At 38.0% G+C, this 20835-nt stretch overlaps 1 protein-coding gene across 6 annotated transcripts in view; it reads left to right on the forward strand.

The window, feature by feature from the left end:
* Positions 1-2241: 2241 nt before the first annotated feature.
* Positions 2242-20835, forward strand: part of nbeab (neurobeachin b) — a 408948-nt gene continuing 390354 nt past the window's right edge. For 4 of the 6 annotated variants that reach the window (XM_067450409.1, XM_067450410.1, XM_067450412.1 and 1 more), the window contains exon 1: positions 2242-2751. In XM_067450409.1, coding sequence (XP_067306510.1) covers positions 2488-2751 — 264 coding nt within the window. In that variant the 5' untranslated portion in view covers positions 2242-2487. The remainder of the gene's footprint in view (positions 2752-20835) is intronic. The other 2 variants (XM_067450408.1, XM_067450411.1) reach the window with 1 other exon arrangement.

The following is a 20835-nucleotide window of genomic DNA, read 5'->3' on the forward strand; positions in this document are numbered from 1 at the left end:
TCGATCCCATTAAACAAACAAACAAAATGATGGTCATGTTTTTAATCACAAGACACATCAGTTTATTCTGTGAAACACAACACCTCATGTTTATTATGCAGTGTGTCCGTTCATTCAGCAGGCAATGGACCAATCCAGGTCAAACATCTGTCATATTCATTCTAAAAGCTTAATAACATCATTAATGTCACTGTAATGCAGTCAGACTTTTTGTCTTTCCTGATCAGCTTCATCTAAATAGAAGATTTAAACCTTGCCTCATGAGTTTTTGAATGTTATTGCTGACTGTCCAAATATAATAAAGACACTTTTGAAATTTGAGTTGTCTAAGGGATAATCCACAGCTAGCTGGATTTATCTGCTTTGTTTTGCGTCGGGTGGTTCTTTGCCTCCACGTTGTGCATTCAAACAGCTAGCCATTATCCCGCTTAAAACATGGCCATTTTCCAGCATTGACAACTTTGAGCTGTTATTGATGTTTGCAGAGCAATATTGGACCGGAAGGGTTGAGGTATTTTTGTAAGTTACGGCTTTAACATTCTGCCTGACACAGAGATAAAGTAGAGCGTAAGATAACATTTATTTAATGTATAATAGCATTTATCTGTGCTAAAAGTATAACATAGCGATTCAGTAGCAAAGCTATTTTATTGCTAAAAGTCGCTGGGCAGTGTTGATACGTCATGGTGCTCACAAATGTGTACACCAAATGTGTAAATACAAATTTTGTGTAAGCAGCGCGATCTCCGCTCTCTCTGTGCGAGTGATGTACATGCTTTATTGAAAATGGTTACAACGCATTTAAGGGATGATGAATCGAGAAATCAACTTTTCGTTCAGCCTTTGATAAAACTTCATTGTGACATCAGAATATCCTGTAAGTTTCAGAGCTGAAAACTTCCTTGTTAGTCAAAGAAAAGCTTTTATTGACACTAGGCCCAGCAAACACTCAATCTCAGATTATGCCGACCCTTGAAATCAGCTTGTGGTGAAATGCCGCCTCAACATAAGTATACGTATGCCTGCTTCTGTAGCCCCGCCCACTGACTTGTGGAGCTAAACGGATCGTACTACCGAGAGTAAGATATTGCGCTGTGCCTGGAAGACATTGCGCATTTGTTCCTTCATTTCATCACGGATTCATTTGTAAAAAAGATTTGCAGACAGAATGAGATTGCATGAATGAAGCAATGCACTTATGTGAGTAAAACATGTTTTTTTTATACCTGATAGTATTGCATTGATCATTTGATATCTATTGATTATACGTGTCTAATTGAACACAACTTCCACGCTGTCACAGACTGGATAAGCCTTTATTTGTTGTTGGTTCATTGTGTAATCAGACTCGTACATATATGGGCCAGGGCTCACAAAGCCCAATGTCCCGGGGCAAATTTATGTGTTTTCCAGGCTACCAAAATGTAAGCCCGTTGCCAGGCCGGTGAATCTTAAATAGTGAAATAACATTCCTTTCTTGATGTGTGTTGTTTACTCTTTTGACTTGATATTTGAATAAAAATATAAAAAATATCAAGTAATAAAAAAATAACATTCCAATTAATTGCAGGTGTATGAGTATCAGTATCAGTGAGTATCAGTATCATATATATATATATATATATATATATATATATATATATATATATATATATATATATATAGAGAGAGAGAGAGAGAGAGAGAGAGAGAGAGAGAGAGAGAGAGAGAGAGAGAGAGAGAGAGAGATTCAACTGACTTGGAACCAAAGTTACCTGTGAATTACATTTTTTTATTGCACACCTTCCAGCCAATGAGAATAATCCATAGTTATTATTAAAATATTAAAATATTTTTATAAAATATTCACGACATGAAGGCAAAACATTTTTTTTCATCTATCTATCTATCTATCTATCTATCTATCTATCTATCTATCTATCTATCTATCTATCTATCTATCTATCTATCTATCTATCTATCTATCTATCTATCTATCTATCTATCTATCTATCTATCTAGAGAGAACAGAGAAACAATGTTGCTGCTGCACTGTAATTTAAAAATCTACAGTGATTCTGCTGCACCCCATGTTTACCTGTTTGATCGGTAGGGATCCGTCTATAATCTTCTCTTCGACCCATGAAGGTGCAGACAGGACGCACACTGCAGCCTACAGTCTACTGCACATAGAGGGCGTTTTCCCAGCATGAGAAACATTTGATCGGTACATCCAGCTGGGTAATGCAAACCCACATACTACATCACTGAACACAAATCAGAGAGGGTAGGAAGAGAAGTAGGCTACAGTGCGGAGCATCTAGACCAGAGTATACTGTGAACCTGCCACATGCGTTTGGACTCTTACTGCACAGCCGGTGGATATTTAATCACTATAGGATTTTCCCCTCTTTTAAAGTGGCTCTAAATATATCATCGAACTTGATTTGACTAAAAACACCTCCTGTTCTTGATGATACAGCGTTGTTTTTGAACATCGCGGCTGATATGGCGAGCGTTCAGCCGGTGGCCACGCCGGGAGACAGAGCACCTCATCCCGGCCACAGGCATCACGGAGCCGCCGCCGCGGGCTCCAGTACCGGTGACATGATGATGATGATGTCTTGCTCCGGCTCGGTGGTACTACCGGCCGGGGTGATAAACCCTTCGGTTCCGATCCGGAATATCAAGACGAAATTCGCAGTGCTAACCGGTCTCATTCAAGTCGGCGAGGTCAGCAATAGAGACATAGTGGAAACAGTGTTGAATCTGGTAAGTGTGACTCTTTGTGGCTGTGTTTCAAACCCTACTCCGTAGACAGCATTGTTGCGGCTCTTTGAACGATCCAAAAGGCTCTAGATAGGCAGCTTTCCGGGTTTTGAGACTGACTTTAGGAGTCATAACCCCTATTGATGAATGATGTTGTTACATTATATCACAGATTGTGAGTGTTCGGATGGATGCAGCATTTATTGCGTGCCCTTATGTTCTCATTACAGTCATTAGCATATGGCAAAGTGTCTGTCATACTTATTGACAATAACCAAACAGGTGTCCTTCTGTAGTCAACATGCACCCTGTGTTACTATCTTGTTTTATAAAGCCCATGGTTAGTATCCACTGGAGAAAAATACTCTTGTTCTTTAACATCCTTAAAGCAAAGTACAATCTCTCTTCTTTTTTTTTTTCCTTTTTTTAAAAATTTTTTTTGTTAACAATTTTAGAAGAATAAACTTGATTTAAAACGCATTCTCCAAAAACAAGTTTGAAACAAGTTTGCTTCTCAAGTAGCCTTATGCAAAAATGTTCAATGCATGTTCATATATTTTTACTGGACATTGCCAAAAAAGTATTAATTAAACAAATAAAAAATTTGAAATGTTTTTGTCTCATTTAACATGTTCTGCAAAAATAACAGCGTTTTTTTTTGTTTTGTTTTTAAATTCTGGAGAGGTTGCACAATTCCTTTCCAGCATTCTCAAACTTGTACAAAATAAGAGATAGATTCAAAGTAATCTGTCTCTATTTGAAATGCCATACCTTTTCTATAAAAAGTGCTTTTTCTTTCTTTCTTTCTTTCTTTTTTTAAAGTTAACTTATTTTTGTTCTTTTCTTTTATATATCTTTATCATGATACGTATAATATAGTACGTGCTCACCTGAGCATACAGTATGTTGAACATTGAGAATCTTTTTGATTTGACTGAATCTGGCAGTCTCATTACATGCTTGTTTAGCTATATGCACTTCAGTCTTAAGTTAATAGTCTATTTGCTGAGTGTTCGTTAAACTGGTTTTCGTGGAACGCACACAAGACCTGGACCAGGGTGTTTGGTCAAACATTACTTAATCTTTAACTTTGGTAGTAGGCTATTACACACTTTTTGTACTTGTTGTGATTCTTAGCTAATAGCCTGAGTAATGAGCTGTCGGCAAACAGCACTAACCTGCTGAAATAGATGATAGACCATTTGAAGAGTTCAGATGCAAAAGCCTCTAAAAGCCACTTCGGTCAAAAATGAGATAACGATACTGAGTGAATGTTCTCTGCATATAGTATACATTCATAAAATACTTTCACTTCAAAGCTAAATCCCAGTCTTAGCCCATTCAGAAGTACTGATACTTTGGTAGAAACCTATACATGGGAGCCTGACAAAAATACTTATTTTAAAGAAAAACGTCAGATGGATTTAGAGGCTTTTGCATCTGAAGTCTTCATATTAAGATATTTATCCGTCTGGGTGTGATTTTTTTTTTTTTTTTTTTCCTCAGTAAACGTGATCCATTTGACAAATACAGAGTTCACGCAGTCTGATGCATTGAATTGAGGAATATCAACCAGAGGCTTATCAAGCACAGAAAAAAACTCAGGATCAGGTGTTTCTTTTGTGACTGCTGTCTGTGTCATACAATAGCAGCTCATGGTGAGTCAAGGAGGTGATGCTGACAGCATTTAGACAACAGGTCTGTTCCTGAGCTAACAGGTGCTCCTGTTTATGGCACTCCAGGGTGCATTTCTGATTTGACAGTGGAGGAAATAATTACTGCCCCTCCCTTACACCATTTGCCAAGGGTTCTTCAGCCACCAGGCACAAAACACGTGCATGTTTATTTTCATAAAGAGTGTTTATCAGTCAGTCAGTTGTTAGAGAGAGAGAGAGAGAGAGAGAGAGAGAGAGAGAGAGAGAGAGAGAGAGAGAGAGAGAGTTGTATTTTTTCGTTTGTGAAGACCAAAATATCAGATATCAAAGCAACATGAAGCGGAGAATGACCATGAATATATATGTTCATTTTGCGCACCTCGGCCATCATTATGTTAAGCCCCGCCTGCCGAATCTATACACGATGTGATTGGCCCGACCAGAGTTTGGTTTTTACAGCTAACAGAAGTGTATTGAGAGTTGCTAGACGACACTTGCGGCAGATTAGATTTGCTGCCGCTAGGGTGCGTCTAGATTTCTAGGCTACATATTTTATGTTTCCTTGCCTTCTGTAACTGTTTTGAGGACTGTTTACTTACATTAACTGATCTAGTATTCATTTTTGCAGAAGTAATGATAATTGTAAAATGTCACTGACAGTTAGGTTTAAAATCACTCATATCATGAGAACACTTTGATCATATCACCCCCCCCCCCCCCCCCCCCCCCCCCAGACCAATTGCACAAAATGAACATATATATATTCATTTTGTGCAATTGGTTTACGTTATTAAAGGGATAGTTCACCCCAAAATTTTAATTATCCCATAATTTAGTCACTCTCAAGTCATCCTAGATGCATCTTTCAGATGAATACAATCTGAGTTATATTAAAGGTGCACTATGTAGTATTTTTGCAGTAAAATATCCAAAAAACACTAGGCCAATGTCACATATTTTGTTTAGTTGAGGTTTTGCAATATTATAAATGTTTCCAACTATTTTTAAATTATGAGAAAATTGCTATTTTAATCAATGAGCCGAGCCGTCTGAGGGAGTCGCCTGCCGATTGCGTCATATCTGCGTTACCCTCGGTTTTAGTTTTTTTTTGTTGGCAGAAACGCTTTACTCTTACCAGTTTGAACAGCAGCAGTTGAGCGATCACACAGAGTAACGTCATAACATCATTTTAAACACACTTAAATGTATCTGATAAATTATAAGATGAGCTGCGTTTGCCTCATACTCATGACCGGAAAAGTGGAAATAGCACCGACAACTGTGACCCGTCATAATAAAAGTCTGTTGCTCACGAGCCGTGTGTTTGCATAACGGTCACTCCAGCGGCTTTGCTCAGCTCCCTCGACACTCGGTCCTGCTCTGCTTCATACTACAGTAACGTTAATAACCGCATCCATGAACATGATTTCTGCGCGAATCCTCTCCCAATTCTTTTCCACCGGCTGTGAGGTGAAGACCACATGTCCTAAGATTCTGAGCTCAAACTTGGCGTCATGAAACTACGCCTTTGTTTTGAATAGGCGCCCTCTAGCAGACGGAAAAGTTACATAGTGTAGCTTTAAAAATGTCCTGGCTAATCTGAGTAAAAGTAAAATATCTAGCTTTGCCAGACTGCCTTTCTGTATTTAACTTGCAGAGAAAGTGTAACGACTCTTGCAGTTCAAAATGCTTACGCTACATCTGAAGTCATATGCCATGCCAGTAATGCTGTTTTTGTAAGTTGAGTGCGTAAGGCAGAAGCTTGATATTTTACAAAAGCCCATCGATTCGCCTGTTGGTCATTTGCTATGGCTGCTATGTGAATAGCAAGTGGACATAACTTTGTAACACCAACACTGAACTTTTTCTGCAACACTGAAAGACTGGTATTGGCAAGTCTTTTTTTATTGTAGTACTGTTTGATACTTTTCACTGTTAGATCAGCATAATGAAGAGCTGGTCCAAGCCCTCAAATTTCTTTCCAAAAAAACCCCTTCAAAATCTTGTTAGAAATGTCACTCTGAGCGATCCAGGCCCAGCTCTGCGGTGTGGCACACTGCTTTAACCCCTACATATCTGAACCTTGATATTTGCAGTCTCATTGCTCCTGCTCCAGAGTTTAATTACCAGCCGTTCTGTCACAGCAGGGAGTGAAGAGATTATACCAAGAAAATGCGTTGCCGCACTTGGCAAGTCAGGGCAAAGACATCGTCCTGTGACTCTAAATGACTTTGGATAGTCTCAGTGCAACCCTGATGTCTCTTGAGTAACCGAAGTGAGAAGAACAGCACGCCCAGGCAAATCTCAACTTTCTAGATCCGAGAGAGGCGAATTCACAAGTCATGATGCGACTGGCAAAGTGAGTCTTTCCAGAGACATTTTTGAGAAGTGCACAGTCAAATTTTGTAGCGTGATTAATAGTTACAATCACATTGGCATTGTGTTAACACCGCTTTTCTTGTCAGCGTCTCAGAAACGCAGCATATGAGAAGAACAGTAGTGTGGCTGCTTTGATGTCTCGATTAAGAATTGATCGCTGGAGTCTCTAGTGTGCAATGACTCAGAGATGTGTAATGGAATCGATCCTGTTAGATTTACTTTCGCCATTTTGACCGAGGCAGCACTCTCACTCCACTTTATCGTATCGTTAAATCTGATCCAAAGGAATGAAACGGTGGAAAGTTACACCGTGTTTGCCACATTGTACTTTCAACGCACTTTAAATCTTGTGTATCTGATTCTCAGAGAGACTTTGACAAAGCAACAGCATTGCGGAAGTGTGATGTGTCACAGGCATCCCTCGTGTTGGACAGGGCGATGTGTTCGAGTAGGAACAGGAAATAAGGTCATCAGTCAGCCAGGTAAGATACCTAGGCAGAGCGGCAAGCCGGACTCAATCTAGCTGAAAGAAACTAGGCACCCATCCAAACCCAATATAAATTCCTACCCTATTTCCAAGGATGCTGCTGTTTGTTACACTTGGGCTGGTTGAGTTAAGCTCAGACCTGTGGGTGGTAAAACTGTGACTACTTGGAAACCGAGAACATTAACAATTAAGAAGCTCTTTCAAGGATTTGAACAAACCGCAAAAGAGAAACTGTTCAAAGCTAGATCTAAAAATGCATTTTATATAATTCTCTGAACCAAGTAAGAAGGATTCCATATTTTATGAACAACTTTCAATGAAATAATAAAAAAAAAAGTGTCTAGAATATCTAGAAAATGTTTCATCTGATCTTCTCTTTTGTGTGTAGTTTTCAAAGTATGGCTAAGCACTAAATTAAAGATTAAAATACATTTACAAATCTTGTTTAGAGAAATAAACAGATCATTATTGTTAGTTTATGCACAGTCATTTTAAACTAGATGTCTATACATTTTAAGCACCTTTTATTTATATTTTAATTTAGCTTTTGTGGTATGTATTATTTTTTAGCTTTTTAAAAATATTTTAGCTTTAATATTTCAGTTTTAGTTTTAGTAATATTAGTACTTCAACTTAAAGTAATTTTATTTCAGTTAGTTGCCAAAGCAACATTTCTAATTTTCATTAAAATGTGTATCTAATATTTACTTTTGATTTTATTTCAGCTTTATTTCGGTTAACGAAAAGAAAATGTAAAAAAGGAATTGTTGTTCCTTATTAAAAGTTTTAATTATAATTGCCATGTTGTTGTTACGGTTTTTGTTAGTGTTTGTTTACAACAAAAAAGAAAATTCTGTCATCATTTAGTCGCCCTCATGTCAAACAACAGTGGACCCCATTGACTTTCATTGTATGGACAAAACACAAAGACGTTCTCTATTCTGTTTGCATTGATAATTGTGACTGCTTATGCATAGATGGCACCGTACTCACTCTCCAACTGCAAATGGACAATGAAAAATACGAACATTGGCTTTGTAAATGCATTGTGTCAAGTGTAACCATTGTTTTTTCAAGAAAATATCCCTTGGGATTTGGGAAAGAGTTGTACAGTAAATGGAGCAGAAATACAAATATGTGTAGAGAGCATTGTCTATTTCCAGAAGGTCGGGTTTTCCACTTAGAGATGGAGGCTGTATGCAATCTTTGATGTGTAGATTATATTTGCTCTGTATTTTGAGCCTGTGCTTTCTGTGTGTTCATCTTACAGCACTATAAACATAAGAATATCTTTGAAATGTTTGCATTTGTTACTAAATGTAACTATATTTTATCAGTGAAGGCTTAGGGATGGAGACAAGGGATGTTTTTTTTTTTGAACAAAGTGAAGCATATAGATAACATAATGTCTCTCTTTTTGGTTCTTTTATACTTGTCTACTCACTGCAAGTCAAATTTTTGTTGGGCATAAGTGATAGTTTCTCGACAATTGACATATGGTCAGTGGCTGCTTATTCCTGTCAACACTGTGGTTCCACATGGGACATGGTCTTGCATCAAAAGGTTATTTGAAGAACATGCTTACTGTGAATCGCTTGCAGTTTGAAAGTGAACATGATTGTGTCCATTAGAGTTTAAGTGATAGTTCATTCAAAAATATAAATTGTCATTATTTACGTATGTAAATATGTCATTTCAAAAGTTATTTTTATCTGTGAAGCTAGGGCTGCTCAATTATGGCAAAAAAAATCACAATCATGATTATTTTGGTCAATATTGAAATCACGATTATTGGGGGGGGGGGGGGGGGGGTGATATGATCAAAGTGTTCTCATGATATGAGTGATTTTAAACCTAACTGTCAGTGACATTTTACAATTATCATTACTTCTGCAAAAATGAATACTAGATCAGTTAATGTAAGTAAACAGTCCTCAAAACAGTTACAGAAGGCAAGGAAACATAAAATATGTAGCCTAGAAATCTAGACGCACCCTAGCGGCAGCAAATCTAATCTGCCGCAAGTGTCGTCTAGCAACTCTCAATACACTTCTGTTAGCTGTAAAAACCAAACTCTGGTCGGGCCAATCACATCGTGTATAGATTCGGCAGGCGGGGCTTAACATAATGATGGCCGAGGTGCGCTTGCATGCTACTAGTAAACACAGAAGCTGGCGAACGGCGGTCTTTTGAATCAGCTTTGACCACGACTCTGGAAGACTTGGAGTTAAGCTTTTCTCTGAGAAAAGAACAAAGAACGGCACTGAAGTCATTCTTAAAAAGGGAAGATGTGTTCGGAGTTTTGCCGACCGGATACGGCAAACGTTTAATCTTCCAACTAGCTCCGCTTCATGTTGCTCTGGTTGGTTGTAGCCTTAGCACTATTCTATTGTGTGCACGCCGTGCAGAGGGAGTTTGAAAGGCAACCGTTTATCCCGCCCCTCGGATTGAGCCCTGTCAATGGTGAGTTTCCAGACCAAACATCTTGATGTGGGTCTGGCTTGTCAGGCTATAAAATATGTACAAATAAGCAAACTAAAACAAAACCTTAAAAGCCCTTAAAGGGATAAATCACCCAAAAAGGAAAATTTGATGTTGATCTGCTTTCCCCCAGGGCATCAAAGATGTAGGTGTGTTTGTTTCTTCAGTAAAACACAAATGAAGATTTTTAACTCCAACTGTTGCTCGTATAATCCATGTCAATGGGGTGTATTTCTATGAGAGTGAAAAACACATAGACATACGAATCCATATTAAACCCTGTGGCTCGTGGCGAGATATTGATGTCTCATACCACGAAACGATTACCTCCATTACTTCCACCGAGTAAGGTCAAAAACCTGGCGCGATCATATATACATATTACCGGGGGGAGGAGGAATGTTCGTCTGTTATAGGACAACTTAGTTTCAATAAAAAATGCATTAACAGTCTGACAGTCATAAACAGGCCACAGCCTGTATGGAAAAATAAATTGTTAACTTAATGTTTGAAACAGCAGGTTATGAACTTAATCGATATGAAGTGCCATTATGCAATCATCACAGCTTTCATTTTGTCTACCGCATCAGATGTCGACACCGTCCTCTCCAGCAGCTACAATTTGTTTATGGATGCCATAGCAACTCTCAACGGCCACCAGGACTTATACGGTTTTATAAAAGCTATTTATTTGTTGTAAAGTGTAATAATCTTCTCAGAAAAATCTAAATTCTAATGTCAGGCGCAGTTGAAGTAGTTGATTGTTAGCTTAGATGTGTAGGTTTAGGGACAGTGTTATAATGCCAACATTATCTTCATAACTTCTTACGAAAAGGGCGCACACTCAAAAGTAATCCAGTCAGGTCGTGTATATGGTGAAGCATGGTTGGTGTATTTTCGTGCCAATTTTGCTAATAGCGGATAGCGCGTTTCATTGTCTCTCCACCATGCTAGTGGATTAGCCGTAGAGTCAATTAGTTGTTCTTGGAGATATCGGGTTAACTCCGTGTCAGTGCGGGTTGTTCTTGGAGATAGCGGGTTAACTCTGTGTCAGCGTGGGTTGTTCTTGGAGATAGCGGGTTAACTCTGTGTCAGCGCGGGTTGTTCTTGGAGATAGTGGGTTAACTCCGTGTCAGCGCGGGTTGTTCATGGAGATAGCGGGTTAACTCTGTGTCAGCGCGGGTTGTTCTTGGAGATAGCGGGTTAACTCTGTGTCAGGGCGGGTTGTTCTTGGAGATATCGGGTTAACTCCGTGTCAGTGCGGGTTGTTCTTGGAGATAGCGGGTTAACTCTGTGTCAGCGCGGGTTGTTCTTGGAGATAGTGGGTTAACTCTGTGTCAGTGCGGGATGTTCTTGGAGATAGCGGGTTAACTCTGTGTCAGCGCGGGTTGTTCTTGGAGATAGCGGGTTAACTCTGTGTCAGCGCGGGTTGTTCTTGGAGATAGTGGGTTAACTCCGTGTCAGTGCGGGTTGTTCTTGGAGATAGTGGGTTAACTCTGTGTCAGTGCGGGATGTTCTTGGAGATATCGGGTTAACTCTGTGTCAGTGCGGGTTGTTCTTGGAGATATCGGGTTAACTCCGTGTCAGCGCGGGTTGTTCTTGGAGATAGCGGGTTAACTCCGTGTCAGCGCGGGTTGTTCTTGGAGATAGCGGGTTAACTCCGTGTCAGCGCGGGTTGTTCTTGGAGATAGCGGGTTAACTCCGTGTCAGCGCGGGTTGTTCTTGGAGATATCGGGTTAACTCTGTGTCAGCGCGGGTTGTTCTTGGAGATAGCGGGTTAACTCCGTGTCAGCGCGGGTTGTTCTTGGAGATATCGGGTTAACTCCGTGTCAGCGCGGGTTGTTCATGGAGATAGCGGGTTAACTCCGTGTCAGCGCGGGTTGTTCTTGGAGATAGCGGGTTAACTCTGTGTCAGCACGGGTTGTTCTTGGCGATAGCGGGTTAACTCTGTGTCAGCTTTACTCTGATCGGTAAAGGGGCAGAGATTTCAGACCTCCGTTTATTAAGGCCGTAGCAGCCTCCGAAGCACCACTAACGCCACCTCCGTTTCCCTCGTCAGCTGATACAATTTCTCCCCGGAGTGCATTTAAAAAAAAAAAAAAAAAAAAGTTTGTAAAAAATATTTTAATAACAAGGTTTTGGCAGTTAACAAGGTTATTAGTCTGTCTCACGGTTATATACTAACCACCACACCCCTATATATATATATATATATATATATATATATATATATATATATATATATATATATATATATATATGATCACGGCAGGTTTTTGACCTTACTCAATGGAAATAATGGTGTTGGGAATGCTAGATAATATTCATCTGATATGGGATTAAAAAAGATAACAAATACGGTTTGGTTTCTTGCAGAAACTGATGATTTTGTGTCTTAACACATCAATATGTCGCCACAAACCAGAGTTTATAATGGATTTGTATGTCTGTGTTTCTTACTCTCATAGTGACTCTCATAGAAAACACCCATGCATTATACAATTATAAAAGCAATGGTTAGAGTTAAAAAATCTTAATTTGTGTTCTACTGAAGAAACAAACACACCTACATCTTAAATGCACTGGGGGTAAGCAGATAAACATCACATTTTCATTTTTGGGTGTTTTTTCCTTTTTGTCTTGATAGCCCCCAGGTGGCTGGATGCTGTATAGATGCAGTATAGTAAACCCCGCCCTCTCCATGTAATGTAATGTAATGATAAATAGATCAACTATAGATAAACAATCAAATAATTTTTTGTCATTTTAGGCAGTTTTTATGATGCTTGCTAATGTTAGTCAAGTATTCGTTCTTTAAATAAGTTTGGTTTTAGTTATTTGATGCTATCATCTTCTCTGCACTATAAATAAAATTCAGGTCTCCAATTGAAAATGTTCAAGTGACTGATCACATCTAAATTTTTCAGTTGGCCGAATTGAATTTTTGTGAATAAATTGCATCAAAAATGTATCAATTCACAGAATTTCAATTTGGCCAACTGAAAAATTTAGATGTGATCAGTCACTAGAAAATGTTCAACTAGAGACATTTATTTTTTTACTGTGTGAGTGAAAGTAGTTCCTGCAAATTTCTAGGAGGAGATTGGAGCTTTAACTTTAATTTCTACATTTCAATTACTGTTTATTTCACAAAAAGTTCAGGGGCGTATGATGATTAGGCGGAAGCAGTCTATGGGCTGGACCTTGATATAGTGGCTCCACTTCACGCTCACTACTGTACAAACTCAAGTTGCTACTGCGCAGAATCGAGACTCAAAATGTCAGCACCATATTTGGACACTGGCAGCTTTACTTACTGCAATGGAAGAGAGTGAAGTTGCGTCCACCTTTTTTTACAGTCTGCGGTTCCCTATCTCTGAGCGGTTGTACAGGTGGCCGCATATGGAACAGCGTTCCTTTCACGGCTTAATGGGCTTTTAATAACACTTTTTAATGTCAGCCTCATCCAGCAATTAAGCAACAGTAGACTGCATTTTATAACACTCACTCATTCGGCTGATTTGGATGTTAAGTTTGGCTTAGGATGGAATGAAAGTGCACTGCTGTTACTGTGAAGGAAGGAAAGTCGCTGGAAGGAATGCGGCAGAGGCACAATAATCATTTTACCTCGATTATCCTGTTTTCCTAATCATTGAATTGAAATCAAAATATGATTAATTGCACAGACGTATATGAAACACACAAGGCGTCTTCACGCCGCTTTCTTCCGTCGCTCATTTTGAGAGTGAATCAATAAACTCAGTGTTCAGTTCTCAAATGAAAATGGCTCCTAATTGGCACAGGTTTGACATGATGAAAAGAAGAACCCATGGCATCCGATTTTAGTCTTTTTCTCACCCAAAATGTGTTTCTTATTAGCACCTTTTTGTCCTTTGGTCACTATAAACTGTCACTGTTTGGAAAACAGAGTGTTTGTGATTGTTAAAAATTGTAATTTTATAGCAATATGCAGAAGCAAGGGTGAGTAAATAATGAGTTTTTTGAGGGTGAACTTTGATGAACTCTCTTAAATGATTGCATAACCTCAGCGAAAAGCCAAATTTTCATGATAATAATGAGCAATAATGAGCTTGGAGGTTAAGCTGTTGCCTCTTATTCCCTTCAACAGTCTGATTCCTATACAAAGCTATTCAGAGGCCTAATCGACAACAAATATCCATCATTTCCGCAGAAGCGAACACAGGAACCCTTAGTGGGAGAGAGATCTCGCAGTCATGTGCTACAAGAATGAGTCTTGACAATGTGCCTTATCTGGGCTAATTAAGAACGACTCCGTCGTTAATCTCCCTCTGCCGCGAAGTCTGAAATGAAAGCTGTTACACTGATAAAGTGAGAATGTTTTACCCTGTAGGTAGCTTTTATTGCTTGAAAATTGTTAAATTAGGTTAATGTGAACAGAAATCTATTTGTGGTATAATCGTGCTGTCTTTAACAATCACTGCTGCTTTATATCTGTGTGGCTTTACTTTACTCAGTCATATGTTAGTGGAATACAAATAAATACCATAAAATTAACGCTATGAACCACAATCATTTGTCATAGCCCACATAGGATGTTTCCGATCGTAGAAAGGGCAATTGCCATCTACTGTTCTTGTTTGCTTCACGTCTGCCATATTAATCAAAGGGCTAAAAGAGAGGACATCCACCTTGACCATACCAGTCATGACAATCTTTCCTTCGTCATTTTAAAAGAAATATGCTATATGAGCACTTACTCTCAGCACTGTGTCAAAGTTTACAAACCCTGTTGTGGTTTTTTGCTTAACCATTGTATTAAACTCCAAAATGTGTATCTCACACCATTTTATGTGCATGAATAATATATATATATATATATATATATATATATATATATATATATATATATATATATATATATATATATATATATATATATATATATATATATATATATATATAATATAAAACACCAGGCCAGTGTTATATATTTTGTTCAGTTGAGTTCTTACAATATCCCAAATGTTTCCCAATATTTGTAAATTGTGAGAAAATTGCTATTTTAACAAAGGAGCCGGGATGTCTGAGGCAGTTGCCTGTCAATTGCGTCACATCTGCGTTACCCTCAGTTTCCGTTTTTCCTCGGTTTTATTTGGCAGAAGCGCTTTTCTCTTAGCAGTGTGAACAAGCGTCACAGCAGCCGCTGAGCGAACACACAGAGCAACGTCATGACATCCTTTAAAACACACTTAAATCTGTCTAATATGATAAACAGAGCTGCGTTACCTCATACTCATGACTGGAAAAGCAGAAATAGCGCTGGCGACTGTGTCCCGTCATAATAAAAGTCCCATTGCTCGCGAGGCGTGTGTTTTTGTAACAATCGCTCCAGTGGCCTTGCTCAACTCCACAACACATGGTCCTGCTCATACTACAGTAACGCTAATAATCAAATCCATGAACTGATTTCTGCCCAAATCCTAACTCATTTATTTTCCACCGGCTGTGAGGTGAAGACCACAGGTCCCAAGATTCTGAGCTCAAACTTGGTGTCATCAAACTACGCCTTTTGTTTTGAATAGGCGCCCTCTAGCGGATGGAAAAGTTGCATAGTGTAGCTTTAAATGCATGAATGTTTCACCAATCATAATTACATATCTGGGTCTTTAGTGACCCGGATCCGTATATAACAAGGATGGATCTCTACATGTTGCGATAATATATGTAGTAAAATAAAATGTATAAAATAAAATGTTAGAGTAACATTTACGTAATAATAAAATAAATCATATTGTGTTACCTTTTGGAGCTTGGAAGGGTTCAGTCCGAGCATATGTTTTATACCATCATCACTGTCCTCGTCAGAGCTCATTTCCCAGTATATTTAGCATCTGAATCATAATCATCATCTCAAACAGATTCTCAAAACGATCATTTTGAACATCTTCAAAATCAATATTTTGATTGCTGACAGCTTCTTCAGCAGATCTACCAAGCGACACTAATATTATGTTGTGTTCAGTTCTTGCTCTGCAGTAAATCACTGAGCCATTTCAAGTTTAGATGATGATTGTTCCTATTCTTTTGTTTTCTGCCTGCGGTAACTATAAGTGAAACGTCACTTCATCATTGTATGTATCAGACACTGCACTTATTCAGTCCTTGAAGATTAAATTATTATTGTCCAGAAATATAAACGTGTAATGTTAGAGAAGGGTCTGACTGCAGAGCCACAGAGCCACAGTTTTACCCCAACCACAGTTTTAGCACAGCAGTTCTGACCGCGCATGCGCATTGCGTCGTTATGTCTACGAGATGCACGTTACGCCACTGGAAGGGAATAAAACTACAATGTTATTTATTTATTTATTGTTAATGCACTTGTTTGATTTTATAGTTATTATAGTGGTCAACTGGTAACATAATGAAATGTTTAAAATGTAAATTGTAAATGTAATAAATACATGTAAATTAAAATTGTTTCTTGGTTATGTCTCCAACAAATTAATAATATGCTCACACTTTAAGCCTGTTTAAAAGTATGATTTATTTGTGTTGAAGTTTATGCATTTACCCCAGGCAGAATTTATCAACTTGAGGAGTTAGTGATCTTGACTTTAGTCTAATAATTTAATAATTATAGAAACCTTTGAAATATCTATTCGAAAGTTTTTTTTATTTTTATTATTATACCAGGCTTTGAAAATACATTGTGTTTATTATACCAGGGCAGGCTGTTCGGGGGGGACGGGGACGTAATATAAATATTTAAGTGTTCATGACAGCACTGTTTTATATCAGTAAAGGAGCCTGAAGGCCTCTGGGCAACAGCAGATGCAATAAATAAATAAAAAACAGCAGGAGCAACAATAATCAATAGATAGTTTTAGGACAGAATTAAGATTTAAAAATCAAACGTATCCACGTGCCTTGAAACCGCTGTAGTGAAACTGTGCATGCGCGGGCAAAACCGCGGCTTTGGTGAAACTGCGGCTCTGCAGACAGATATTATTGCAATGTTACACACCTCTTGGGTCGTCAGCGACCCTATACAATGTTTACAAAAAAAATTAATGGGAAAACTGGCATTCTTTTATAATTTTGTTTTGTTGTATTCTTTAGAAAGTTAGCTAAGAAGGTTAACTTCTAACTTTAAAAAATGAATAAGGGTAGTTAATGACGTCCCGGGTCACTAAAGGCCCGAGGGATGCATTTAAGGGTTAAGGAAACAGGTTTCCTCACGTTTTTAAGTTTGAAAAAGAGACTGGATTTTGCTATAAACAATATTAAATATGACCACATCTTAATACTTTTCTAAGAGTTCAGACCTGCGACTTTCAGTTGACAAACAGAGATGAAATGAAGTAGCAATAAATTCCAGCCAATAAATTTCAGATGAACAACAGTAAATATGACCACACCTTAATACTTAAAAAAAGATCTTGACTTAGTAGACAAAAAAGAGGTAAAATCCCATTGAAGGAGGATTCTGGGCATTATTTAGAGAGGGACCAAGATGTCCTTGAGACCTGTGCTTTTTTGACCATGGTGAGTAAGCAACCTCCAAGCAATGTCCTAGTAACCAACTAGAACACCTTAGCAGCCGCTTAGATTATTTCTGCTATTGTGACCTCATTTGGGACAAATCATTCTCTCTTCTGCTATCGAATAAAAAGTTCTGTTGGTCCTTGATATTACTACTCGCAGTGCTGAGAGCTACCAAATCCGGATGAAGTGTTGACCTGCATTTGCTTCAACTCTCCTCGCTGTCCCAGATGAAAAATAGGTTTTAAAACTCAAATTCATAAGCAGGCTGAGTAGAATTGGCTAGAGCAGCTAATTTTTCAGAGGTCAGACATGCTTACTGCCAGAACGCTGGTAATGAGGTTCTAGGTTTGTTTCTGTCGCCCCACTGCGCTGTGTGCTTGCATGGATTAGCGGCTCCCCTGGCTGCCGATAAAGACGGAATACCTGGGGTAGGCATGAAAAACCTCCATCAAAACACAGTCACTAGGCTTCCATAAGATTTAAAGAGCTGTTTATCTGACTGTGCTAACAGCATATGTTTATTTGCTTTTCAGCATTCAATTTAATGTCATAGTTAATGATTTAATTTTTGTTTTCTGTTTTTAGTTACTAATTACATTAGCATAATGTTAGATGATATTAAATGTCTGAAGTGTGAAATGTCTGAAATGTCTTTTTTCTTATGCTAATACTTTTGCTAATGCCAGTTTAATATGCAGAGACCAAGTAAGCCATTCACAGATTGATTTTACTAACACACACAACAAAGTTGTGTATCCTGACACAGCTGAACATGTACCCAGGGAATGTTTATACGACAATGATGTACTAAAAATGAAAAAGTTTTTAATTAGCTTTTTTCGCTGACTTACAACAATGTCGTCAGAACGATTCCCATTCACAAAGATCCTCGAAAACGACTTCACTTTGTAAAGAAACACTACGTGCTTATGAACTGAACGCGCAATATGATGTCGGCATACAGATTAGCATTTTTGTAGTTTACATTGATATGATAACTGTATCGTTCACAACTCTGCAGTAGTAAATGCTGGGCCATCTGAAAGCACTTTGAGTTTGAGTCACTTATAACGTGCATTTGAAAAAGCAACACGTGTCAAACATCTTTCCTAACATGAGAAGCATTTAGAAACCTCTTGTCCAACAAAATACAACATTTAATAGCGTGTTTTTACTCCTAACTCACTTCATAATGTCAGCTGAGTGCTTGAAAACATCTTTCTGTGAAATGATGTGGCTCCTTACACAGAATAAGGCACACAACATGTTATTTCATAGCCTCTATCACTGTATAGAATACAATGTTATTTAGCACCGAAGTTAAAATATACTTTATTACCATGAAAAAGGCTTGAAGAACTCAGATAATCCATATATTTTCATAGTCTTTGTTTATTAGTCATTTTAATAAATCAAAGTATTTAAATCTTCTGTTTATTCAGCTACAGTGATGGTGTATGGAGTTCCAAAGGTGCCAAAATTAAAAATCAATACATAAATTAAAAAAAAATATACAAAGAAATGTAAAAAACAAAAATATCTATCTATCTATCTATCTATCTATCTATCTATCTATCTATCTATCTATCTATCTATCTATCTATCTATCTATCTATCTATCTATCTATCTATCTATCTATCTGTCTGTCTGTCTGTCTGTCTGTGTCCATCCATCCATCCATCCATCCATCCATCCATCCATCCATCCATCCATCCATCCATCCATCCATCCATCATTTTGCCCTTCTACAGAAAAGAGCACATACTAATAATTAATTATTGATTTTCCCTGGCAAAGATAATTGGGAATGTTCTGATCATTTCATTAACGATTAGCTAAATGCCAGGGAGGTAAAGCGTTAACATTTACCCAAACTAACTAGTCATGTGCTGTCTTCCATGAACATTATTTATAGGTTAATTTAAAACCAAACTTTTGGGAAGACCCAAAGTAAAGAGCTCACCTTTTAAACTCTTCTCCAAAGCTATATTCCAAACTATTCCAGTCATGAACGAGTGCGGATAGCAGACCATGCAAATGTGACCTTATGGACAGTCGATACACAAGACTAGAGAAGCAGTCAAGGAAATAATGGCTACCCAAGGGTTTGGAAGTGAAACAGCTGTTCAGCTAAATTAAATCTGCTGATTTCATGGTGAAATTTGATGGTTAATGTGTTGAGTTGTGCTTTTCATGCATATCTAGCAAGTCCTGTTAACGTCAGACATAAAGTGTAACTGTGTCCAATGCGTTAGTCACAGTCCTCTGGCATTGTGTGTAGAGTTCTGGAATGGTACGCACAGGACTGTTGCTTCAGCAAATACATATTTGCCTTTAGAAAACGGGAAATGACACAGCTAATCCGAAAATTCCCTTTTTCATCGCAACACATACATGAAGCTTATCATGAATTAGCCAGATTCAAACCTCATCTGTTGCACCCCTGACTAACGACAGAGTCCTATCCTGATTGGATGGGCTTATTTTTAAAGGACATTTTAGGGGACATTTTAGACATTTTTTGTAATCTTACATGAACAACTGAAGTCTATGTGACTCACAATGAAAGTAAATGGATGCAATAGTGATTCATGAGGTAACTGGGGTTATTTAAAATAAAAAGACAAATGATGAAGTAAAATGATATTTCAGAAAAGGACAAATTGGAAGGGTGTTTTAAGCAGAAATCTAAGCCTAAGCCATTGAAATGACTAGGATCAATACACTGTAAAAAAATATTGTTGATTTAATTTTAAAAAGAAAGTAACCTCAGACTGATCTCATGAAATGGTGTATGTATGACACGGCAATTCGTATGTCATGGACTGCATTTATATATTATTTATGTCATTTTGGCGTGCTATCAAGACGCACAATCGCTTTTTAGAGTGCTTATAAACGCTGTTTCATTCTATCCCTCTACACTGCCCCTACCCCTAAACCTACCTATCACACACACACTGCCCCTAAACCTACCCATCACACACACACTGCCCCTAAACCCATCACAAGAAACATTCTGCAGTTTTACATTTTCAAAAAAATCTTTTTAATAAGATTTATTCAGAAATTACTAATATCCCAAGTGTTCCGAGGCCAAACGATTGATTTGTGTGAAGAAAATCCCCAAAAGCGATCAAAACGTCAAGTCCACCCGCCAAAGAGGAATACATTTCAAATATTACCGCCGGAAGAAACGTCAGGTCAGCTTTGACAGCATTGGCTGCCGTGTGTCTCGTGACCAATTGCGTCATTACGTAAGCTTTGTTTGTAAAATGCCATTATAGACATACACACGGAGATGATGGTTCGTTTCGGCATAGACATACGCGCGGATAGCTCAAAATGCGTACAAATAACACACCACTTGGCTTTAGAAAGTGGCGTGTATGTTTACGCAAAGTCATGATGTCATGTTGGTAACCTGGTTGCCTTACAATTTTGAGATAATTCAAATTCAAATTTTTACAATGAAGGAGGTTGGTTTAATCAACAGAAACTCAAAATATTATTTATTCTCAACAACATTAATTAAAAAAACTAAAATTGTTCAG

This window comes from Pseudorasbora parva, chromosome 8 (assembly GCF_024679245.1).
Source record: "Pseudorasbora parva isolate DD20220531a chromosome 8, ASM2467924v1, whole genome shotgun sequence".
Classification (NCBI taxonomy): domain Eukaryota; kingdom Metazoa; phylum Chordata; class Actinopteri; order Cypriniformes; family Gobionidae; genus Pseudorasbora; species Pseudorasbora parva.